Source organism: Hyperoodon ampullatus (genome assembly GCF_949752795.1).
Source record: "Hyperoodon ampullatus genome assembly, chromosome: 6".
Lineage (NCBI taxonomy): Eukaryota > Metazoa > Chordata > Mammalia > Artiodactyla > Ziphiidae > Hyperoodon > Hyperoodon ampullatus.
The window spans coordinates 17,381,455-17,407,950 of NC_136919.1; the positions used below are offsets into that span (position 1 = coordinate 17,381,455).

General features: G+C 44.0%; 1 protein-coding gene across 3 annotated transcripts in view; it reads left to right on the plus strand.

Moving 5' to 3' along the window:
- The window catches only part of ASTN2 (astrotactin 2), a gene marked incomplete at both ends in the record, with an annotated part of 919,723 nt that overhangs the window by 275,322 nt on the left and 617,905 nt on the right, over positions 1-26,496 (plus strand). For 2 of the 3 annotated variants that reach the window (XM_079706619.1, XM_079706617.1), the window contains one exon: positions 3,674-3,826. The exons of the other annotated variant lie outside the window; for it this stretch is intronic. In XM_079706619.1, the coding sequence (XP_079562745.1) occupies positions 3,674-3,826 (153 nt within the window). The remainder of the gene's footprint in view (positions 1-3,673; positions 3,827-26,496) is intronic. 3 annotated transcript variants of the gene reach the window in all.

Consider the following 26,496-nt stretch of genomic DNA (forward strand, 5'->3'; position numbering starts at 1 on the left):
TCTCTGCCTGTTCCCAAGAACGCATGTGTAGAGCCTCCACGGGTCCAGTTCTCTCTTGTGAGTGCGAGACCCACATAACTTGCTGTCTGCTCAACACCTCTCCATGTAGACACCTGGGAGGCACCAAGTGCCCTCACCTAAAACCAGCTCAGTTCACTCCTCTTTCAGAGTCCCTCCTGTCACTGAGAGGTCCTGTCGTTCTGCCTCTGTGGATGCCAGAAGGCCAGGCGTCATCCTCTCTCCCTCGCTCTCCCTTATCTCCCTTTTCCAATAAATCACCACATTCTCAGGGAGGGGTACCTACAAACTAACTCGCAAATGTGCTCCCTGCTCTATCTCCACTTCCTAGTTGGTCTTCTCACTTCCATTTCTGTCCTTCCCCAATGCATCCTTTCTACTGCCAGAGCGATCTTCTCTAAGTGAAGATCCGATCAAGTCACTTTCCTGTCTAAAACCTTCAGTATGTTCTGTTCTTAACAAGGCCCAGAAGAGTTAGGGTCAAGGTGGGGGTTAGGGTGAGGGTCAAGGTTAGCGTTAGTGTTAGGATTTCCTGCCTCTCTAGCATCATCTCACAGCGCTCGCTTTCAGCACTTCAGCCGCAGTGGTGATTGCACCCCTTGCACATTCCCTCTTCCCGAGGGGTCTTGGTGTAGACGCTTTCCTCTGACTCCTTTGCTTCCGTCACCTCCCCCCTCCCCCACAGCTTCCTTGTCACCTGATTCTCTCATACTCTTTCCAGATCTTAGTCACACTGCCCACTTCCTTGAAGCAAGTGTCCCTGGTTTTCCTAGACAAGGTCATATTCCTCTACTAGAGCCTCTTATATCATCTTTCACCTCTCCTTGACAGTATACATCAGTTGTAAATTTCACATTTCTCTGTCATCTATTTCATTACTATTTGTTTTCCTGTCTGCATGGTGAGCATCAGGAGGGGGTTTTGTTAGTTGTTGTTTTCACGATCTTACCCTGCTGTGGACTGAAAGTAAGCCTTATTAACCCCCAATGTGACTGTGACCGCCTACTAGACCCGCTGGAGCAAAATGCCACAGACTGTGTGGCTTAAACAGCAGACATTTACTTTCTCACAGTTCTGGAGGCTAGAAGACCGAGATCAGGGTGTCAGCATGGTTGGGCTCTAGTGAGGGCTCTCTTTTTGCCTTGTAGATGGCTACCTTCTCTTGGCGTCCTCACGGGGAGATCTTTCTGTTCTTCTAAGGCCACAGTGCCTTAAGATTAGGGCCCCAGTTTTATGATCTCATTTAATCTTAATTACCTCCTAAAGATCCCGTCTCCAAATATAGTCTGCTATAGACTGAATTGTGTACTCCAAAGTTCACATGTTGAAACCCTGACCCCCAATGTGACTGTATTTGGAGATGGAGTTTTTGATAGGTAATTAAAATTAAGTGAGAACATACGGGCGGGATCCTAATTTGATAGGATTGGTGTCCTTATAAGAAGAGAAAGACTTCTCTCTCCCTCCCTCCCCCAACATGGATGCACCAAGGAAAGGCCACGTGAGCAGACAGTAAGAAGGCAGCCATCTTCAAATCAGAATCTGACCTCTTTATGTTACCGAGTCTATGACTTTTGTTATGCAAGTCCAAGCAGACTAAGACATATTTTCTGAAAATACTGTAGAGTGAATGAATGAGTGAGGAGACAAATGAATGAGTGAATTTTCACACATGTGTGTGGGTCTCTCCCTTGGAGGATTCCAGACGGTGGCTTGCTCTGGACTTTTGACCACAGTTTAGCCCAGCTCTTACAATTTTGTGCAAATCGCTCTCCTCTCTGGGTTTAAAGCATCTGGATTGGGCATGACAGTGCTTCTCAGAATTAGACTGTAGCCTCTTGCTGGAGGGTTCTGTATCATAGGCTTGGAGTAGGGGGTCCATGTTTGGGACTTTCTTCTTGGCTCACCTTTAAGTAGACCTAACTGAGATACCTGGGGAGACAGCAAGAGAGGCAGGTATGTTACACTACTACAGAGTCATTTGTATTGTCAATTATCTTTTCCTTAGCCAACACAGATGGCCCTCTGTGTCCCTAGAGATGAGGCTTCTCACAGAGCCCAATACCCAAACCAGCCCTCTGGGTATGACCTACCTTGCAGACACATGTGTGTCTAAGCTGGTAAACTTTCCTGGGAAAACAGGATCTCCTTAAAATTGGTGTTGGGACGTTCAGAAGCCTTGTTTGTCCACTCTGGGAAAAGCTCATCAAAGAAACAGGAATCTTTAACACATCCCATTCCCTGTCATCAGACAGCCAGTAGCTTAAACTGAAGAACTTTCCCAGCCTCTTGAGACATAGGTGGAGGAAGGGTTGAGTCTGAAGATTTCCAAGTCAGGGCTCTCTTTGGGGATTTCTCAGAACAAAGACACTGAGATCATTCAGCCAATCTTCTTTTCTTCTTTCTCATTTCCTCTCCTTTTATGTTGGCTCTCTCCTTCGTTCTCAAGTTTGTCTGCTTTTTTTTTTTTTTACTTTTATCTTCTACCTTTCTTCCCTCTGCTCTTCTGCCATCACGCTCTCCATTCTCTATAACTTTCTACCAGTCTCAATTTTGAAATTTCTGAAAATGTGGCTACCAGCAGCTCCTTGGAGGATACTGAAACAAAAGGAATGTTGGAGTAGGATTCAGAAGGCTTGACTCTACCGCTTGCTAGCTTGGAGCTAGTTGTACGCCTTGTTTGGGGTGGGGGTGACTTCAGTTTCCCCTAGTAAAATGGGGCTCTTGTACCAAGTGATCTGCGTATCACTGCACTGCAGTTTTGTCTCCTGAAATATTGTTTGACCCATATACTGCCGTCTAACCTTTATTGCCACTGTTCTGGTTCAGGCATTATTGCCTCTGGCTGGCTTCTGCAAAAGCCTCTGTGAAGGCCTTTGTCCTTGCTTCTGTGTATATTCTCCATACTCTGGTTAGTAATTGTTATCACAGGGGCTTAATTGGAACATGCCAGTTTCCGGTTTAAAACCTTTCAGTGATCATCTTTTGCCTTTGGGATAAAATCCAAGCTCTGCAAGGTGGCTTACAAGGTGTTCTGCCCTCTGCAGCCTCATCTGCTCTTCCTAGGCTCCACTGCAGCCACACTGAACTCCTTTCAGTTACTCAAGCACCGTGTTCTTTCTGGCTTCAGATCTTTGCACGTGCCTCTCCTTCCACCCAGGGCACTCTCTTATCCCAAATCTTTTCAACAACTCCACCCTGATTCGATCTTCTTTGCTAATTCCTACTCCTGTTTAAGGTCTCAGTGGAGGTATTGCCTCCTCCTCCAGGAAGCCTGCCTTGACTCCCAGGATGGGTGAGCTGACCCTTCTTGGTGCTCCTCCGGTACTCTGTACTCCACTGTCACGGAAGTATTGCACAGTGTTGGAAATGCCTGGATATGTGTGCTACCAAGCTATGGATTCCTTGAATCATGGATTGTGTCAAACTTTCACCATCATCTCTCAAGGGCTTGGGGGCAGTACCCTTGAGAACACAGTCGGTGTTGAAGAAATAAATGTGTAAGCCAGCAGATTCATCTCTACTGGCCCCTATGGCTTCTGCATCACCCCTGGGTCCGGGAGGGAGCTCCAGACACTCCGGGGGGCCAGGCCCAGTCCTCCAGGGGCTGAGGGTGGGCCGAGCCCTAACCTCAGCCCTGTTGCCCACCCCGTAGCGGCAGCTGAAGCGACGCAGGAGCCAGTGGAGTCCCTGATGCAGAAGTTCAAGGAGAGTTTCCGTGCGAACACACCCATCGAGATCGGTCAGCTGCAGCCAGCACCGCGCAGTGCCTCGGCAGGGAGGCGGAAGAGGAGAAGCAGGTCCCGAGGTAGGTCCTCCCAGAGCCTCTGGCCAGGATGTCCGCCCGCTGTGCCCAGGTTTTTAAGGTGCCAGGAAGAGCTATGCCCTCTTCCCCCTGCTTCCCTGTGCTCACAGAACCCACGCCAATATCCCCCTGATAAGTCATCTCAGCTGAGACCTTGGAGCGAGAGGACCTGTGTCCCTGGGTGTAAAGCTAACCTCTCTGAGCCCCAGCCGCCTCATCTGAGAATGGGAATGAATTGCCCATCTTCCAGAGAGGTTGAGAAGGTAAGCAACAATCTATGGAAAGTGCCCAGCACAGGACCAGGGTACAGCAGATGCTCTTCAAGTTGTAGCTGGTGTCACTTTGGAGAGTGTGAGAAAGCCAGGATGTTCTCGTGAAAACATCCTCAGACTGGGATCACAGCACAGGGTTTGGACCCACTCTTTAATAGCCTGAGTAATCTAGTGGTCAAAGCAGGAGTGCTGTGTATTAGACAGAACTGGATTCAAATGTTGGTTTTGCTGTCACCTAACCCCGTCGCCTTGGGCAGTGCCTCCACTTCCCCAAGCCACTCCTCTCTGCCCAGCTTCCTGTAACATCTCAGCACAGTGCCCAGCCAGCATGCAATCAAAAGTAGACTTTTCCCTCTTCTTCCTTTTCATCGTCCTTCTCCCTGTCTCTCCTCCCCAGCGTTATCATCATCATCATCATCATCGTCTCCTTTCTCTGACCTTCTCATGACCTTGTGTATGGGACGAACCCCCTCACCATTTCACCATTGCCTGATTTCCCAGTGTCGTCTTTATCCTTCCATACACTCAGTGGTCTCCAGCCAGTCACTCTTCCTCTTGACTTTTACTTCTCTAGTTCCTGTAACTTGATTTTGAGTATGTCATTTCCCTTCTCCTGGAACTTCAGTGGTTGTCCAGGGTCTTCAGAAGTGTTCGTGCTTATGAAAATGGCATTTGAGGCCCCCAAAGAGCTCCAGTCTCTCTGCTGACTCTTCTAAATTCATGTGTCCCCACTTCCATGTTTCTTCCCAGGCCAGTTTCTCTGCGTGAAAACCCCTATCTAGCCCCTACGAATAGTCATTGGCATTTATTGACACATACTCCAGCCAGCAGGCTAAATGTTGTGCATATCTTATCTCATTTGATCCTCAGCAACCCTATGAAACAGGTACAGTGATGACGCCCATTTTACAGATGGTATCACTAAGGCACAGAAAGCTGCAGCCATCTGCCTGAAGGAACATCCTAGCAATTATCAGAGCCAGAAAGAACTAAGCAGTCTGAGTCCCAGACTTTTTAAATCAACCATTAGGTTCTATCCTGGTGAAGCCCTACCTTTCTTTCCAAGCTTAACGTGTGTGACGTATATTGGCAAACACATCGCTGACTGTCACCATCACAGTTCACCCTGTGTTCTCCCATGTGTGAATTCTCTCACATCTTTATCTATGTGTTAAGCACTGATTTCACTTTTGTGTATTATCATTTGCTTTTGTCTGTCTCCTTAGCTAGACAGTGTTCTTTGAAGGCGGTAAATATCTTATTTGAATCATCTTTGAATTTCTGGGTCTAAATCAATGTCTGCACACATAGTACACACTTGTTATTTGCTGAGATAATGTCTAGGTCTTAATCCTGTGAATTCCTGTATCTGGTGAAAAACCGAGATCTACACATTTAGGTGAGATCATAAATCGAGGCAGAATTTGATGATGGAGTTCCTTTTTGGAACTCGTGGTAAACCCCAGGTTGAACCATTGTATAATGATAAAGAATAGTTGTTTTGAGGTCAGCAATGTCTGAGTGCTAATCCAGCCCTGTCAATTTCAACTTGCTTAGCTTTGGAAGAGTCCCTGGATGTCTCTGAGCCTCAGTTTCCTCTTCTGTAGAATAGGGATGCCAATCCCTACATCAGAGGATTGCTGTAAGGATCTGATGAAATGATGGATATAGACTACCTTGGAGTGCTGAGCTAATGTGTATTAGAAACTGAATAAATGCTATCTTATATTTGTCATGGCTTGGGCATTCAGGATCACTTGTAATTTCACTCAGCTTTAACTAGCCATCTTTATTGCTCCAATATTCACCAAGAATCTCCTTCCCATATCCTCTCTACAAATACAGCCCCCATAAATACACTTGACTCCAAGTCCATAACCTCCCTCCTCTTCACTATCAATCTGAATTTCTTTCCTTAGAGTCATATCCTAAACTTTTTTTTTTGCGGTACACGGGGCTCTCACTGTTGTGGCCTCTCCCGTTGCGGAGCACAGGCTCCGGATGCGCAGGCTCAGCAGCCATGGCTCACAGGCCCAGCCGCTCCACGGCATGGGGGATCTTCCCGGACCAGGGCACGAACCCGTGTCCCCTGCATCGGCAGGTGGACTCTCAACCACTGCACCACCAGGGAAGCCCCATATCCTAAACATTTTTATGTCAATGAATTCTTCCAAAAACAATCTCTTTTATGTACCATAACTGTCTTAACGAGGCCACTACAGAAAGGCATTTGGGCTGTTTCTAATTATTTGCCCATTATAAACAATGTCATGTAGAACCTTTTTTTTTTTTTTTGCAAAAAACTTGACCTTCAGTTTGGAGTCTGTTTTCCCCTCTTGAATAGCAGAATTAGATTATTCATGAAATCTATTGTTTGACAGACTCTAATTGAATATCAAGTTATTTTAATTTATAAGTTAGGTGGGAACTAAGAGAACTGATACAGGAAGAAATTCATTTTGTCCTCCCTTTCTTTGTCACCATTATGACCACTGCCACCTCTTATCTCCTGCTTCTGACTATACCCTCCTTGAGATTCTCCCCAAAGCAAGCCAGAGTAACCTTTTTAGAAACATAAACAAGATAAGGTCACTGTTCAGCTTAAAATTTTTCAGTGGTTTCCTGTTATCTTTAGCACACAGTCCAAAGTCTTTGCCATGGCCTGTAGCTTCTGTTCCATCTGAATCGGTTCCTGCCTTCTTCGCTCACTTGGCATTTCCTTGTGCTCCAGGCACAGTGACTTTCCTCATGTCCCAGGAACACGGCGAATGGAGCCCCAGTGTAGGGTCTGAGAACTTGCTGTACTTCTCCTTGCCATGTCGCTTTTTGTCTCCCAGGTTCTCTCCTGGCTGGCCCCTTCTCACCCTTCAGCTCTTAACTCAAATGTCAGCTCCTCAGAACCATTGTCCATGACTACAGAAACCTGGGTGCCCAAACTTTTACTCCTTTCCATCCCTGACCTGCTACTCTCTGTTACATAACTGTTTTTTGCTCCTTCCCTAATATTAGGGTCTAAAATCACTTTTATTTGTTTGCTTGTTTACTGTTTTCCTCTGTAAAATGTAAGCTTCATAGAAAGCGCTTAATAAATATTTGTAGAATAAAGGAGTGCATTAACCTCAAAGATTGTGGAAAAGTGGCTTAGTTTTATAACTTTCAAATTGATGGTAGAAGAAGGATCCAGGATAAAATAAAACCTCCCAGTACAGATCTCCAGGGAATCCTGTTTCCCCTAGAGATAGACTCATTGATGGATATTAGCACATGAAATGTGCTCACGTGGATGCTGTCAAAGCAGTTTTCAAAATGGCCTAATAACATTGTTCTCACGGTTTTGCTGCCACTATTGGGTAAGGTTTTTGCAAGAGAAAGGCTAGTACGTGCCAGTCCTAAACTTCCCAACTCACACACTTTCCACCACATGTCCTCAAGATTTTCTTGGACAGAAGAAATCCATGGTCAATAACTGTTTTGGAAATTCCACACACTCCCTCTTTCTCTTGGAAATTCCCAAATGCATCTTAATCTGTGAAAGACCCTGGGAGATCCTGCAGTGCAGAGAGCTGGGCAGATTTGTTTAGTTCATCATCTGTAAAACCATCTTGACCACAGACTCTGTTTTTCCCTTGGAACACGTATGAACATCTTGCAGCACAGAAGCATCCATAGAAACACAATTTTGGAAGTGCTCCATGGGCTTCCACTGACCATCAAAAACCCCAGATATCATGGTCAAAATCCCCAGTCTTTCACTGTCTCTTCCCCCTGCCGCTGAAGTGGCCGTGGGCCTTCTGGCCCAGAGTGGGAACACCTGGCCTCTCTCTGCTTCATTAGGCTCTGCGCCCGGCCCATGGTGCTCAGCGGGTCCCAGCAGATGGAATGGTAGCAGAGAACCGGTGTCATGAAACTGAGCACATGCTTGAAATCAGCTCCGATGTGGTTTTGTAGTTAGGGCTTCCTCCTGAAAGACCTGGCAGGTGCTGACGTGAACTGTCCTCAGGCAGACAGAGGAAAGTGGTGGAGGTCCCAATGCTGTCCTCTTGTCTGTGACAGCGTTTTATGAGGCAGCTGTTGGGTAGTCAGGTCCACAGGTAGTGAAGAGGAGGTGTTGGCTCTCAAATAAAGCAGAAGAAGATTTCTATGGATGTGAGGAAAGGCTGCTGAGTTTCATGCAGTCTAGGTAGTGGTCTTTGAAAATTGGGACTTTATGTTTGAAATTGAATTCCACCACTGGCTAACTGATTGATCTTAAATAAGCAAAGAAGCTGTTTTTAGCCTCAGTTTTCTTATCTGTAAAATAGTGCTAATAATGCTGAAATCACATGTAGGGTGTGAGATAATACCTGCAAAATGCTTAGTACAGTGTCTGGCTCATGGTTGACCCTCAATAAAGAGTAGCTAAGTTTATCATTGTCATCAGAGTCCCACTAATCTGGCCTCCAGGGGCTCACAAATCCATCCCCTCCTCCCTCCCCGGGCTGTTGCCTCTGACTTGGTTAAGGTTTCAGCATCCCTCATCCAGATTCCTGTGACAGCCTCTTCATCCCCCAATCCATCTTCCACCCTGGTGGGTGAAGTGATCTTTTGAAAACACATTAAATCAGACCATGTCACGCTCCTGCCTAGAACATTTTCCTGATATTCTGTCACTTGCACTGGGGGCTTTTGAAGCTTTTGCAGTGAAGTCTTCCTGGAGGCAGACGAAAATCAACACACCCCCAAACAGTCTGCAGCTGTGCTCACAAAACATCAACATAAGCCCCCAATTCCAGATTCTGTCTAAAAAAAAATCCATGCCATTCTATTTTGTAATATGTGCATATTTATTTTAGTTTAGATTATATTACTTGTCAGTTAAATTATTTAACATTTTCTCAAGTCTTTAGGTAATGTTGATGTCCCGAGAAGAAGAATCATTCTTTCACTGATTATACTAGGATAGTAAGGGACCATCTCTAGGATAGTAAGGTACCATCTTCAATAGGTTTCCATAGGATCCAGTGAGATAATGCCTGTAAAGCACTGAGCACAGAGACAAGCAAAAGGTGCACACTGAACATGTGTTCTATTATTTTATTATTTACTACTCTTATGGCTACTGTTTTATTATTACTTTTCCATTTGTCAGTATCACTATCATGACAGTGATAATGTCAACATCATTATATTTTTCAATGTCCCATTAAGGATACACTTACCCAGTTTTAGAAGGAAGAGTCTGTAGGATTTAGGGCACACTGTTTAACAGGATTAGAAAGTTGCCAGAGCTGGCTACACAGGCTCCTTCCTAGCCTGGACTCCAGCCTACCTCTGAATCCCCCCCAAGCCACTGTATTCTGCAGCCTCCAGCACACTGTCCATTTTCCTCTTCCCCCAAAATGACTTGGTTTCCAAATCCGTGTAATGATCATCCTTTACCTGAAAGCCCCTTCCTCTCTTCTCTAGGCAGCAAATTGCTACTCATGTTTCACATTCTGGTCTCAAGGTTTTCTCTATGAAGACCCCATCCCCCAGCCCATCCTCAGCCCTAATCCAGGCTGAGTGAGCTGCTCCTTTGGGCACTTGTAGCCCCCGTGCTGCTTTCTATCACAGCCCTCATTACAGGACACATCTGCTTCCCTCATCATCTCTGACAGTCCCTTGATGGAAAGGACAGTGATTTATGTCTCTCTGCAGACCAAATGCCTAACATAGAACTGGCATAGAATAACAATTGGCTGAATGGGAGAATATACGAATAGGTGGATGGATGCATGAATGCATGGATGAATAAAAGAAGATAGTTGCGAGCTTCATGGAATACAAAGGGTTAAGAAGATGTGGTGCAACTAGCACTTACTGAGGATTTAGTGTGTTCTAAATACTATACTCATCATATATTATCTCATTTAAAAGCGCCCCAGATCCCATAAGGTAAGGACTATAATTATCCCCATTCTACAAAACAGGAAATTCAAGCATAGGTAGGTTACTTGACTTGCCCAAGTGTACCCAGCTAATAGACTGTGGAATTGTGAATTCAAAGCCTAGACAGAGCCCGTATTTCAGTTCCCAGATGACTATAGTTTTTGTCTTAGCTAGCCTGGCTAAGATCTTTGAGCTGTGAAATTGTATCAGCCTAGTCTAGATACTGGAAGGAAGAGGTTGTAGTTCTCTTGCATTTGTAGGTGTTTCTGTATCATCTGAGCTTCTGTGAGGGTGATCAGGAGCTACAAGGTTCTGGAAAGTGAGGGCTCTCTCTTTCTTAGAGTCAGGACTGCCCCCTACAATCTCGCTCTGTCCCCAGAGAGCCAGTTCTATGACCTGAGGGACAGCAAACCCAGTGGTTATGCCGTTGTCCAGTGCTCTCTGCATTTGAAAGTCACTCACCCACCTTTTTTCGCTAAGTCCTACAAATGTAGGATGTGCCGCCCAGATCCCTGCCAACCAGTACTTCATCATTTAGTGAATGAAGCAGGTGATTAGACATTTGCATCACAAGGAATGCATAGGAAGGTGGTGTGAGCTGGCCTGGGGTGTTTACAAAACTGGGAGAATAATTAAAGAAGAAGGGTTCACTGTGGAAGTAGCCCTTGAAGAATGCATTGGTATCAACTGAGGAGAGAGATTGGGAAGGTATTGCTAGTAGAAGAAAGAGATATGCAGAGGTACATGTGAGTGACACTGTGCAGGGCATTATGGGAATATCTGGGGAAAACTGTGAACAAAGCGAGTGCTGGTGAAGTGGGCAGAAATCAGAATCTCCATCAGAGCCAGGCTCTGGATATCACTCCCACAATCCCCAGCTGCGTCCCCACGCTGGGAAGAGAGGCACATGCTGGCTTCCTTATCCTCCCTGATAGATGAGCCCTGATGTGCTCTTTTATTGGGGGACACTGTCCTTTAGAATTCAGGTTTATGTGGTGTGTGTGTGTGTACTCTTTACTAGTAAGTAGCTATGGATTATTCACTTAGTTGGAGAAAAATATTCATAAATATTAAGGGCTTTAAATTATTTGCCTTATTGGATTGTTGCTGTGCTTAAAAATTAAAACGACAGCCAACCAGATACGTCTTTATTTCTTTGGTTTCCATCTTTGTTCCCCAGCCCCTGTGCCCCTTAATAGCATCCCCTTCCTACCAGGGAGTTTTGGGTGGAGCTCACTTCCCCTTTTGCCAAAAGTAGTTTTTTTTTTTTTTGCGGTACGCGGGCCTCTCACTGTTGTGGCCTCTCCCGCTGCGGAGCACAGGCTCCGGACGCGCAGGCTCAGCGGCCATGGCTCACGGGCCCAGCCGCTCCGCGGCATGTGGTATCTTCCCAGACTGGGGCACGAACCTGTGTCCCCTGCATCAGCAGGCGGACTCTCAACTGCTGCGCCACCAGGGAAGCCAAAGGTAGTTTTGAAACTGCGTAATCAAAATGGCATTCAACTTGAAACCATGAGATAGTTATAGGGATAGAACGAAGACTGGATAGAACCCAGCTACCTAGAGTCTAGCGCTAAATCTATGATGAAATAACCCCTTGTGTCTCTACCTCTGTGACATTTCTCCTACTTGATTTTCCTCCCCGTCTCCATCGCTGCATGTCCCAAACCCTGCTCTTCCTTCCAAAGAAAACCTTAAAGCTACTTTCTTCGGGAAGTCTTTCAAAATTTTTCCCACATGAAAGTCATGCACACTTCCTCCAAACTTCGATAACCTCTTCTCTATCTTTCTTATGATATTTATCACTTATTACCTTTTATGAGAGTAATTTAAGGCCACTTCTCTTCTCCCTTAATTAATCTCCTGAAGCACAGTGACTATGTACAGGTCATGCCTGTGTTTCCAGTGACTAGACTGGTCCTGACAAATAGCAGACCCTCAGTTAATGCCTGATGAATTATTAGACTAGGTTAATCACATGGGCTGTGTGATCTTGGACCCGACTTTCCACTCTCCAGGCATCATTGTCCCCATCTAAGAAGCTGTGTGGCTCTGGAAACGAGCTCAGGTTCTGGAATCAGATAGATGAGGATCGACAGCACAGTTCTGCCTCTGACTCCCTCAACTTTTGGAAATAACTTGTGCTAAATTGTCATTACCTAATTTGTAAATCATACACTCGGCCACCTCATAGGAAGGCTGGGAGGATTAGACCTAATGTATGTAAAGTGCTCAGCAGGCCACACTAAACCTAATAAGTACGTAATAAATCTATGTTGTTGTTAATTTGGAAAGCAAAGGTGATGGGCTAGATAGTTTCCACAGGTCTTCTCCACCTCAAATGGTCTTTGACTATAAATCTGATTGGCAGGCATTGTTGTCGAGTGAAAAGTCCAGTATTTGGAGTCAGAAAACCCTGATTTGAACCCCAGCTCTTAAGTGCAGTGGGTCCTCAGAGGAATTAATTAATTTTCTCGGGATTCCATCCACAGCACCTGGAGATGTGGTAATATCTGCTATTCTTGTTCCTCAAGACTGTTGTGAGACTGTGCTAGAATACTTATTGAAATCCTTTTTTAAAACACACTATAGATTAGCAGCATCCTGGAATCATAGCCTTGGCACCTTCAAAGACAGGGAATAACATGCAGATTTGAACAGGGAGCCTTTCCTCTGGGGCTCTGGCTTTCCTTTTTGGACCACATGCCCCTTCCAGGAGGTGCTGCCAGGGCCAGTACTGCCACAGCCCAGTGATCCCAGGTCAGGTTGGACTGAGGCCCGGGAGAGCTGATTTATAGTCAGAGCACATAGCTGCCTCCATAAATCTTCCCTGATGTGTCTTTCAGAGAAGTTTGCATTCCTAAAAGTGCATGTCTCCTCCAGGCGGTTTTCCTTGTCTGTCTGAAATATGTCACGGGGCCCTCAGTCAATTCTGTCTGGTCTGGCTGGGTGGAGAGGCAACTGCAGGCAGCCTTAAGAGAAGGCTCTGGACCAGGTCTTGGCGGGGCCTGGGGATATAACTCTAGGATATTTCTTTCATCATCAGAATGGTACAATACCATGTCAGAGTTGTAGCATAATAAACACCCTGAAACTTGGTGACTTAAAACAGAAACCACTTATTTGGCTCTTAATTCAAGTCAAGCATTTGGCCCTGGACTCAGCTGGGCAGTTCTTCTGGTCTGGATCGGGCAGGCTCAGCTGACCTCAGTCAGGTACCTGTGGTCAGCCAGCTCTCCAAGGCTGGCTCACATGGGTTCCAAAAGCAGAAAGGACAAGAGCTGCAAGGTCTTTTGAGGCTTAAGCTCAGAAGACACACTTCATCCTTTCCACTTCGTTCACTTGCTCAAAACCAAGTTGTGAGGCCATCTTAGACACAGAGGGTAAAGAAACAGAGTTCATCTCTTGGAGAAGGGTCAAAATATTAGGATGACTTTTGTAACCTACAAGTACTCATATTTTATGAAGCCTCTATTTTATGCTAAAGCCTGAGCTGATCCTCACAACCTCAGCATAATTACTTCTAATTTGCTGATAGAAAAGTTGAGACTCACATATATGAAGGAAACTTTAGGATGTGGCACAGCTGGTCATGGGAGAACCAGATCCCTGATTCTAATCCTTGTAATAGCTGATCTAAAGACTATACTTTTTTTTTTTTTTGACCTCTGCTACTTTGTCCCTCTTTAACAGTGCTAAAGACTTCATATCAAGCCAGTGTTAGATACAGCCTGGCTTGTGGTGTATCAAAGGGCAGTACATTTGTATCCTGGCTCCATCCTTGCAAGGGCTTATGGTCTATTGCAAGGTCAGTAAAATGCTTTAGTAAAGGGCCAGATAGAAAATATTTTAGGCCTTTCTGACCAAGAGGCAAACTTCAAGATAGTATGTAGGCACCTATATGATGAGAAAATTTTTTCCACAGATTTTTATTGATGGAATTTAAAATATAATAATAATCAAGTACCATTTTTTGTAACAAAGTTCTAATGAGAAGAATGGAACTTATTTGACACTAAACTGTGAATTTCATATCATTTTCACATCTTAATATATTCTTCTTTTGATTTGTTTTTACCACTTGAAGATGTAAAAGCCATTCTTAACTCCTGGGCCATACAAAAACAGGCCATGGGCCACATTTGGCCCACAATCCCTGGCATAAGGGAGCATCTCACATTTGGTCTCAGAGAATCCTAGATCCAGCCCCCGCCATGACTATCTAATTGCTCTGTGATTTATGATTTGAGGTGAATCCTTAATGTCCCAGAGCCGCTGTTGCCACAGGTTCCTAGGCACACAACAGAGGGGAAACAATTCCTTATGTTCTCTTAGTCCATCAAAGATGGAAGTGAATCTCAAGTTCATCTGATCCAGCTTGCTTGTAGATGTGGAAAATGGTGGAGTGGGAGACCTGTCTCTGTGCCATAGAGAGAAACTAGCAGACCCAGAGATGGAATGCCACAAAATTGTCCTTGTTTCATGCCATTTGAACATGTAAAATTATGTAGGCCATATTATATAAGGATAAGGATACATACATAAGGATTGACTACTGGGGAATTTGGATAAAACACGTAGTTAGAAGCTGGCAGATTGTTCTCTTTTCTAATTCAACTGCAATCAAATGAGTAAATCATTTAGAAGGTTACAAAGAGAAGGCTTTGTGTTTTCCTATGTTTGAGAAAGACATGGTGAACCAGAGTGAGGATATGGGGTAGAGTTCACAAGCCATTAACAGGAGTTTTGGGGTTTTTTTGTTTTTGTTTTTTATTTAATTTATTTTTGGCTGCGTTGGGTCTTCGTTGCTGTGTGCGGGCTTTCTCTAGTTGTGGCGAGCAGGGGCTACTCTTTGTTGCGGTGTGTACGCTTCTCATTGTGGTGGCTTCTTTTGTTGCGGAGCATGTCTAGGCGCATGGGCTTCAGTAGTTGTGGCTCGGAGGTTCTAGAGTGCAGGCTCAGTAGTTGTGGCGCACGGGCTTAGTTGCTCCGTGGCACGTGGGATCTTCCCGGCCCAGGGCTTGAACCCGTGTCCCCTGCATTGGCAGGCGGATTCTTAACCACTGCACCACCAGGGAAGCCCAGCAGGAGTTTTTAAGCTGTGCTCCAAATAGGTGCTCAGGGGATGAGCAGGCATAGAGGGATATTGCTGTGCAGGCAGGGCTCTTTCATCAAGCTCCTATTCTAGATTTATGTATCAGGCTTCAACATTTTTGGAGAAAAGCCCCAATTCTACCATATACGCTTTTAAAAACAAAAGCATTTTTATGACAGAAGCTCCCATTCCTATATAGAAAGAAAGCCAGCAAGGGCCTTCTTCCTGTTACATACACACACACACACACACACATAGACACACGCACAGGTTGGGTAAAATATAACATTTTTTTTAAAACACAAATTTATCTCAAAAATGAAGAAAGGCAACTCCTCAGTTGTAAGGAATGAGGAGGAAATGCAAAACCCTAAGCTTTGAGTTTAGAAGCTGATGTCTTGGTGACTCCAGGTGGGCAGTGGGATGGGATGGGATAAAAATAAAAAGAAAACAGGAGCAAGGAAGAAATGAAAGATAACTTGGTAGAAAAAAGCCCTAAAGCATGAGTAATCATAATAACTATAATTTGCATATTAAAATTCAGAGCTATATTATACTACACAAAATCTATTTATGTGCTGTTTACCAAAGAACTTCTTAAAACATAAAGACACAAAAAGTTTGACAGTGGAGGAAAATAAAAATACATACTAGGCAAATACTAATCAAATGAAAGCTTTGGGAGAAGTATAAGTATATGACAAAATAAAATTTACAACAAGAAGAAACAAGAAATCCTTAGGAATAAAGAGTGTCATTAATTAATCATAAAAGGAATGGTTCACCAGGAGACAAATAAAATCTGTACTTACATATGCGAGCAACACAACTTCAAAACATATAAAGAAGAAATTGAAGTAGAACAGCAAGTAGATGGATACCTAATCGAAGTGGGAGATTTTTTTATAGAAATCTTCCTATTAGATCAAGTAAGCAGAATGCTACAAATAATATGGACAAATTGAACTGTACTATTAAAAATACAATAAAATGGGCATATATAAAATCCTGTCCCTAAGAATTAGAGTTTAAAGATTTTTCTCAAGAAGTGAGAAATTCTCTTAATGGTCTTGGCATCTTATGACCTGAATGTTCTGGCTTTGGCCCAATTTCCTGAAATTTCATTTTATTTTCAGTGATAACTCTTTGCAACATTTATGACTAAATGTGGATTCATTTTTATGCCTCAGAAAGACATATCTCTCAGTCAGGGGTGCGAGCAGGGAGTAGCAATCTATGTGTACTGATTTTGTTTTGGTTTTGCTTTTTGAGGGGGAATAGGGTATAGGGGAGGCTGTGGTTGAAGGAGAACCCTTCCAGAAAAAATAGTCGCTGTCAAAACAAAGCACTATTATTTTGTTTCAATCCATATTCCTCATATTTTTCCTCAGGCCAGAGAAATAGTCCATTTTGTCAGGATAGCTTCTGGAACCAGAAGGGCTTTCCCTAGATTACCTGTATATGATCTAGCTGTGAAGGTTTGCAGGAAATAACTGTAGTGTCTGACCTCCTGTATCTGTGTCAGTCTGGTTACCTTGCACAAGGAGTTTCCTGAGAAGGGTCAGTGTGATCCCCTTCATGGAATCATGTGACATTAGCAGTAACCTTTATAGATTCCAAGATGGTAAAAGGTCTTGATGTCATTTCCCTTTTAAGCAGGACTGCATGGCAGTAACTCTGCAAGATCTTGAGAACTTAAGACTAGATAATTACACTGGTAATTAATATTATAAATAATATCTTATTTATTTTATATGTAATAGTTTGTACCTCTTATTTCCCTACCCCTATCTTGCCCCTCCCCCCATCCCTGTCCCCACTGGTAACGACTAGTTTGTTCTCTGTATCTGTGAGTCTGTTTCTTTTTCATTATAGTCACTGGTGTGTTGTCTTTTTTTTAGGTTTCACATATAAGTGATATCATACAGTACTTGTCTTTCTCTGCCTGACTATCTCTGGCCACATTCTGATGTAGATCGGCTTCTTTGGTCCCAACACAGCCAGAGAAGTCAGATCATCACTATGGCATCATCATTCCTGCCATAGGATGAGACCCTTCCTAAATGCTCCCTAGAGATGCTGCTGCTGATTCCCATTGCTTAGATTCTAGCCCCTCCTGCTATTATCCTGCCCAGGGCCTCCAACCTTACTGTCATCATTCTTTCAACTGAGTGCCTACCAAGTATGAGACACCATGCAGAGTCCTGAGACTTCAGCAGAAAACTGGGTATACAAGGTCCCTACCCCTGTGGGGGTCAAGGTATGTAGGAGGAAACAGGTTATCCATCAAGCAAGAAAGCATACAAGTACAACGATTACAGACTGTTATAAGTGCACTGGAGGAAATGACCTTGGTGTTGGCCATCACAGTTGTCCACCAAGCCTAAGGTAAAACCAGCCAGGCTTCTTCTTCCTTGCCTTGGCTAGAAACCATCATCCCTGCCTGTGACTTCCCCAGCCAAGTCCAGAGGAGCAGATCCTGAGGTTGTAGTTCGCTTTTATTCTCTTTCCTACTTTAGGACGTATATCTGGTAGGAAACAGTAGCAATAATTGGCCACCTGCCTTGTGCCAGTCACTGTTCCAGGTGCTTTCAAATGTATTCTTGTAACCACCTTTCTTTAACCCTTATTTTGGGGGCCTCCCTGGTGGCGCAGTGGTTGAGAGTCCGCCTGCCGATGCAGGGGATACGGGTTCGTGCCCCGGTCTGGGAGGATCCCATATGCCGCGGAGCGGCTGGGCCCGTGAGCCATGGCCGCTGAGCCTGCGCGTCCGGAGCCTGTGCTCCGCAACGGGAGAGGCCACAACAGTGAGAGGCCCGCGTACCACAAAAAAAAAAAAAATAAATAAATAAATAAATAAATAACCCTTATTTTGCAAAAGAAGTCGATATTCAGAGACATGAAGTATGTTGCCCAAGCTCATGTGGTCAAGTCGGTGATGGAGCCTGGCTGTCAACTTAGATCTGTCTGCTTCCAGCACTGATGTCCTTTCTCCCACATAGTAGCTCTCTCTCTTTTCAGTGCCTGCCTCCAAACCTGCTTTCACATCACCTGTGTGGGGTCTCTGTACATACACAGGCCTCAGAGGTTAGACTGAAATTTGGCAGAAATAAAGTCAGCCACAAAAACAGACCCTTTTGGGCTTCCCTGGTGGCACAGTGGTTGAGGGTCCGCCTGCCGATGCAGGGGACACGGGTTCGTGCCCTGGTCCAGGAGGATCCCACATGCCGCGGAGCGGCCAGGCCCGTGAGCCATGGCCACTGGGCCTGCGCGTCCGGAGCCTGTGCTCCGCAGCAGAAGAGGACACAACAGAAGAGGCCCCAACAGTGAGAGGCCTGCGTACCGCAAAAAAAAAAAAAAAAAAAACCAGACCCTTTTGAATCCCCTAATCACCCTAGTGGGATTTGCATTCATTTATTTGCCTGATTATTATTAAGAATATGCCATCTGTGTCAATTACATTTCATGATTTTGTTGTAAACTTTTGTACAGTGTAACTTAAAAAATCTAGCCTTTTATCTCATTTCAGGATGGAAAATGTTGGTTTGATGTACAAGGTCTAATTGTCCTCACCACGTGTTAGGAATCCAAGTGCAGCTAAACATTAAGGTTAAATGATGATATCACAACTTACTCAGTTTGCATTTTACATCCAATTGAAAACACAAACCCCTTGCCTCATTAATCCTTTGCAATCCAATTCCCCCGCCCCCAAATGAAATGATCCTTTTGGGACACATTTATATCCTTTTAACAGCCGCCTGACAGTTCTGCTGATGGAGTTTGTATCCAACTTTGTTACTGGGTAGTGACAACTTACCCTGATGGCTATGTGTACATAATTATTCTCTCACAGTTAGATTTAATTAATGCTTACCCTCATCATGATCTTGCAGCTAGCAAGCTTGCTTTGCTTAATGGCAAAAGGATTTCCTTTTTAGCCAAGAGAGACTCCAAAGGGCTTTGTAAAACTCTTTTTTTTTTAAGAAGAAAAAAAAAATTGCACCTGAGCCTGTTTCATTTCTTCCTGCCCTCACATTAATGCCACATTGTGAATGGATGTGATGCTACATATGGGGATGGGTTATGAAACTTAATGTTAGACTAAGTATCGCTAATATGAACAGCTCTGACAGACCTACAAAGAAGATGTATAATTTTCAATATCTTAGTTTAGAATTGAAGTGTCCTGGCTTCATTTTGTTTGTCTCTCTACAAAATATGTATATGTATATTTTTCTAACCACCTCCCCAAATGGGACCCAGAGTTCAGTAATAAATAACTATGAAAGTAAGGAGACATTAAGAAGAAATGATGGGAGAGACAAAGGGAGTTTGAAGATAAGATTTGGAAAGAGATTATTAGAAAGTTCGTAATAAGGAGAGGGTGTGTGTACTTATAAAACCCCATAAGATGGGAATACTTTACAAATAATCTCTCAGTCCACGCCTGTGAAATATTCATGTGCTATTTGCTTTTTGTTCCCATAATGGCAATGCCTTGTGTTTGCAGAGAGCTTAACAGTTTACAACAAATTTTCACATCCATTATCTTAGGTGATCTTTTACAACAGCCATGTGATGTGAGCAGAGAAGCATTCACAGATGAGGAGACAGAGGCTCAGGGAGGTTGAGGCATTGGCCCATAGTCACATACCTGCTCAAATAGCAGTCCCTCTTTGCCTTCATTTGTCCTGCTAAAGCATCAGCAGACTCTTAGCTAAAAGATAACATCTGGAGGCAGCAGAAGCAAGAAGAACTACAATCCTACAGCCTGTGGAACAAAAACCACATTCACAGAAAGGTAGACAAGATGGAAAGGCAGAGAGCTATGTACCAGAAAAAGGAACAAGATAAAACCCCAGAAAAACAACTAAATGAAGTGGAGATAGGAAACCTTCCAGAAAAAGAATTCAGAATAATGACAGTGAAGATGATCCAAGACCTCAGAAAAAGAATGGAGGCAAAGATCGAGAAGATGCAAGAAATGTTTAACAAAGATCTAGAATTAAAAAACAAACAAACAGAGATGAACAACACAATAACTGAAAAGAAAAATACACTAGAAGGAACCAATAGCAGAATAACTGAGGCAGAAGAATGGGTAAGTGACCTGGAAGACAGATGGTGGAATTCACTGCTGAGGAACAGAATAAAGAAAAAAGAATGAAAAGAAATGAAGACAGCCTAAGAGACCTCTGGGACAATATTAAACACAACAGCATTCACATTATAGGGGTCCCAGAAGGAGAAGAGACAGAGAAAGTACCTGAGAAAATATTTGAAGAGATTATAGTTGAAAACTTCCCTAAGATGGGAAAGGAAATAGCCACCCAAGTCCAGGAAGTGCAGAGAGTCCCATACAGGATAAACTCAAGGAGAAACACGCCAAGACACATAGCAATCAAATTGGCAAAAATTAAAGACAAAGAAAAATTATTGAAAGCAACAAGGGAAAAACGACAAATAACATACAAGGTAACTCCCATAAGGTTAAAAGCTGATTTCTCAACAGAAGCTCTACAAGCCAGAAGGGAGTGGCATGAGATACTTAAAGTGATGAAAGGGAAGAACCTACAACCAAGATTACTCTACCCAGCAAGGATCTCATTCAGATTCGATGGAGAAATCAAAAGTTTTACAGACAAGCAAAAGCTAAGAGAATTCAGCACCACCAAACCAGCTCTACAACAAATGCTAAAGGAACTTCTCTAAGTGGGAAACACAAGAGAAGAAAAGGACCTACAAAAGCAAACCCAAGACAATTAAGAAAATGGTCATAGGAACATACATATCAATAATTACATTAAACATGAATGGATTAAATGCTCCAACCAAAAGACACAGGCTTGCTGAATGGATACAAAAACAAGACCCATCTATATGCTGTCTACAAGAGACCCACTTCAGACCTAGGGACACATACAGACTGGAAGTGAGGGGATGGAAAAAGATATTCCATGCAAATGGAAATCAAAAGAAAGCTGGAGTAGCAATACTCATATCAGATAAAATAGACTTTAAAATAAAGAATGTTGCAAGAGACAAGGAAGGACACTACATAATGATGAAGGGATAAATCCAAGAAGAAGATATAACAATTATAAATATATATGCACCCAACGTGGGAGCACCTCAGTCCATAAGGCAACTGCTAACAGCTCTAAAAGAGGAAATTGACATTGACACAATAATAGTGGGGGACTTTAACACCTTACTTACACCAATGGACAGCTCATCCAAACAGAAAATTAATAAGGAAACACAAGCTTTAAATGACACAACAGACCAGATAGATTTAATTGATATTTATAGGACACTCCATCCAAAGACAGCAGATTACACTTTCTTCTCAAGTGCGCACAGAACATTCTCCAGGATAGATCACATCTTGGGTCACAAATCAAGCCTCAGTAAATTTAAGAAAATTGAAATCATATCAGGCATCTTCTCTGACCCCAGTGCTATGAGATTAGAAATGAATTACTGAGAAAAAAAATGTAAAAAACACAAACACATGGAGGCTAAACAGTACGTTACTAAATAAACAAGAGATCACTGAAGAAATCAAAGAGGAAATCAAAAAATACCTAGAGACAAATGACAATGAAAACACGACTATCCAAAACCTATGGCATGCAGCAAAAGCTGTTCTAAGAGGGAAGTTTATAGCTATACAAGCCTACCTCAAGAAACAAGAAAAATCTCAAATAACAGCCAATCAAGTCATACATCCACTTGTATCTCACCTTGAACCTCAGCTTTGTCCCCACAAAGTGGATGGCCAAGTGCACCCCTTGAAGTCTGTCCTTTGTGCAGAAGTGACTTATTTTTGACTTGTATCCATATGTATGAAGCTAATATCTCTCCGTGAAATCAGCTTGGCCTTCCACCCCCATGCTTCCCCCCAACCCCCACCATTTACATAAGCATAAGGAAGGGTGCCAGTGGTGGACGGCATGGGATCTGGGCCATCCACGTGTGTAGTTTTGTTGCAGGAAGGGGGACCCCTTCCAGGGCCCGAGAGTGGGCTCTTGTCTAACACTTGGAAACAAATTGTCCGAGAAGACACACGTGCTGACAAAGCAAGAGACTTTATTGGAAAGGGGCGCATGGGTAGAGAGCAGCAGGGTAAGGGAACCCAGGAGAACTGCTCTGCCACGTGGCTTGCAGTCTCGCATTTTATGGTAATGGCGTTAGCTTCTGGGTGGTCTCTGGCCAGTCACCTTGCTTGGCCCATGGTGTGACACAGGGTCCTTCCCTGTGGTGCGTGCATCTCTCAGGCAGGATGGATTCCAGCAGGAAGGACTCTGGGAGATTGGTTGTGTCCTCCCTCTTTTGGCCCCTCCCAAATTCTCCAGGTTAGTTTTTGGCAGCAGTACCATGTTCCTTATTGGGACCTCCTGTTGTGAGACAGCTCGGGCAAGTGGGCCTGGCCAGGGCGGGTGGTTTCCATCAGCAGTTCCCTAACAGTTTACCTGTGCCCTCTGAACTTGCTTGGGCCTGATTCTGGATGCGCCACTTTCATCTTATGCCATCTCTCCCACATGGTTTGGTGGATCTGACAGAATCCAGCTCATGATAGGCAGCTCTGGCTTCCTAGGCTCTTGTTAGGACCTTGTAGCATACCAGGTATAGGCCCCACTAGCCTCCTGCAAATGCATAGCTCTGTGCTGCATATGGTATGGCCTTATTCCAGAAGCTTGGGGGGGTTTACATTATGAGTCTCCTAATTGGCACCTGCTATAAACTCCACAGAGTATTTATTTCCACCAATGACTCTCATACTATAGGGTCCACTGGATCACATAATGCACATAGCAGGGTTGTTTGTAGCACAGCCTGCCCCACTGCAGATCCTTTTCCTGCTCTGTGATCTACGTAGAGCTGGCAGCCTTCCATGCCACTGGGAAAATGGGTCAGGGTAATATCCCCACGTGTTTCATATGCTGCTTTCAGAACCCAAAGAGGCCTACCAAGCATTCTGCTTCCTTCCTGGAGTTGTGAAGTGTAAGATGCAGGAATTTCTTCTTTATTTTGGAACAGATAAATAGCATACCGCAGACCACAGAAACCAGCAATCTTCACTGATGTGGCAAGCCCGTTTCTTCATAGGATTTATCTTGTGCTTTCTCGAGTACATATATCTCACCAGGCTCTTGAATGTACTTTCCCTTTTTTGTTCTTCTGGTCCAGTTAGCAGGATACATCAACATAGTGGGCCAGTGTGATATTCTATAAAAAGTCCAGGTGGTCCGTGTCCCTTCAGACTGTTATGACAGAGGGTTGGATAGTTAATACAGCCCTGGGGCAGGACTGTAAATGTGTAGTGGTGCCCACCCCATGTGAATGGAAACTGCTTCTGTTCCTTCTTCGAGAGGGATGGGAAAAAAACTTATTTTCCAGATAGATGGCTACAGACTATATGCCCGAGACTGTGTTAATTGGCTGTAGCATAGACACCACATCTGGCAGCTGCAATTAAGCCTACAGTTTGTTTGAGTGTGTGGTAGCTCACTGCCATCCCCCTGGACCCATCTGAGTTGTTCAAGGACAGGGTTGGTGGATTACATGGCGATGTGATGGAGACCACCATCCCTGCATCCTCAAGGTCTTTCAGAGTATCCCTTACCACACCTACTTACCCTCGGGATGTGATCCTGGTTTTGCTTTCCTCTGTGGGCTGGAGATGGAGATGATTGCACTTGCCTTCCCCACTGTGATAGTTTACAGTAGAGACCAAGGAAACAATGAGACAAGGATTCTCCCATCTACTCCATATGTCCATGTAAATTATCCACTTGGGGACCGGGGACATGATCATCTCATGGTGAAATAGACCTAGGTGAGGACTCCATTTGTTACCTGGCAGTCCATATTTCCCCCACTCTAACTATACCTTGGGTCCCTGGGTATCAATGTCAACTTGTATTCAACTCTCTTTGAATAGTCTGGATATTCCTCTTACCTGGGTATCTGATTACCTAAATAAATGGCCGTCAATCCCCTGGGGAAGACCTGGAGGAACCGTGGCTCCGTACACTTGCTGTGCTGTCGGAGCCTTCCTCGCGGGTACCCAGGCTCTCCTTTGGTCAGTGAGTTCAGGTCTGAGAACTGGTTTAGATCCAGAAACAGGAATATAGTAGAAGCTTAGCAAATACTTGCTGTCATAACATGATGACTCACTTTGCCGGAAGTGCTCAGAATGTGCGTGGGAAGGTAGAGTCTTCAGTCCTTCAAAACAGAAATGATAAAATTTTCCTATGAACCACCACCTTCTTCTATTTCAGGGTTTTTCACCTCTCCCCCATACCCAATAGGAGCCAAAATATTTTATAATCATTCAGCGTTTTACCGTTACATAATCTTTGAATACAAATAATTTCCTTTAATGTGAAATAAGAGTTGGGCTATGTTAAGAAATTACCTTTTCATGTTCCAGTGCTATTTACCTCTTCACCTCCACTCAGCAACATCTACCCATGGAAAAGATTCTAAAGTCAGGCTCCATCACCTTCTGGGAAAATTCAGGGTAACGGACATGTCACAATGGGATCCCCTCATGTGTGTCACTCACAAGGACCTTATCTCAAACAAGAGCTAGTGAGGCAGGAATAAGTGTCCCTGTTTTTCACATTACACGTTTTTAAAAATGCAGAAAAGAGTCAAAGAGGTTAAGTAATTTTCTCAAAACTCACTCAGCAAGGAAGAGGCTGAGCTCACATCATGTGTTCTTTCTAGCACTTGGAAGGGTAGACTTTGTCATTAACTGTGGAGTGAAAAATTCTGGAACCAGTGGATGAGGGAGTGTGGTGAGGGAGGTGTTGGGAGGGGCAGGGACACTGGAGGCCACTCTGTGCTCTCTCCCCATCCCCTGCCCCCAACACAAGCCCATCTGGTCCTCAGTAGGGGCCTTCCTGTCCCGCTGCACCTCGCCTTGGCACTCTCATCCCCTCAGCCTGAAGGCGTTTCCTGTGAAATCCAGCACACTCTGGGAAATAACACACCATGCCTAGCAAAACAAAATGCGTTTTTCATTTCCTTCATTTCCCCAGACAGTTCCTCACATAACCAAGCAGGCGAGTTGTTCCTGAAACGTCTACATGTTGAAACGTATATGTGTTTACAAGAGATTTCCAAACCTACATATAAGTCTTTTTCTGTTTGGAGTGGGCAGGGACAGCTATAATGTATAATTTTCCCTTCAGCTGTGCAGCTTTGAACTTTTCCACATGTTTTTACATGCATTAGCTATTCATTGGTTCCACAAATATTTTATCGAGTGTCTGCTCTATGCCAGCACTGGACTAGGTGCCGAGTACGGTGATAGAAAAAACAGAGATCCTAATCTCCTGACAGTTCTATTCTGATGGAAGAGAGAGGCAGCAAACAAAGACATGGCATCATTTCAGATATTAATAAATGTTATGAAGAAAAATAAAGCAGGAAAAATAAAGTAGAGCATGTGGGAGTAAAAGAAAACTAGTATCTCAGATAGGGTAGTCAGGGAAGACTTCTCCAAGGAGGTGACATTTGAGGAGAGCCCTACATGAAGTAGAAAAGGAACATTCCAGACGAGGAAAGAGCAGTGTCATGACCCTGGGGCAAGAACAAGGTTAATGTGTTGGATGAAAAAGGCCAGGGCGAATGATTCCCTGTGAGTGACGAGGCGGACAGAAAGAAATGAGGTTGGATTGTCTTTTCTCTAGGAGAGAAAGAAAGGGCCCAGTGATGGCTGCCATGTTTTGGCCTGAGTAAGTAAGTGCATGACTAGAGATCATTTTTTTATTTAAGATGGGGAGCCTGGGAGAGTAGCAGGTTGGGGAAGACCCATCAAGAATTCTGACTTGGCCATTTAAGAGTTTCTCATCTGAACTGAATAGTAACTTTGCAAAATCTATGGGGAAGATAACCATTATTTTTCTCTTATAAGAAAATAGGGAAGTTAAATGAGTGACCAGAAGCCACATGGCAACTTTGATAGAACCGGGGTGAGGACCCAGGAATCCTAGGTCTTAGTTAATGATTAATGAGTCTCTGTAACTTGCCAGTGAATCCCATTTGGAATGACAGTGAAATTCCCTGGTGCTTGTAGCCTTGTAGGAAGTGGAGAGAGGTTGGAAATCGTGGCGTTTTTTTTTTTTTTTTTTTTTTTTTTTTTGCATAACAGTGCTTTTAAAAAGGGATTTCACCTGCCTTCTGCCCAGCTGTTGTAAGATGCAGGAACCTTTGGGTGGAATCTTACACCCAGAGGGATGCAAAGTGTGCCCGTAGATGGCCATGTCTGAAGAAAAACTCAGTTGTGGTGTCTGCTTTGAAACGATGCTGTCTTCTTCTGGGATGGAAGTGTGGGAGGGCTGAGGGGGGAATGGTAGCAGAGGGAACTGAAAATGCAGACT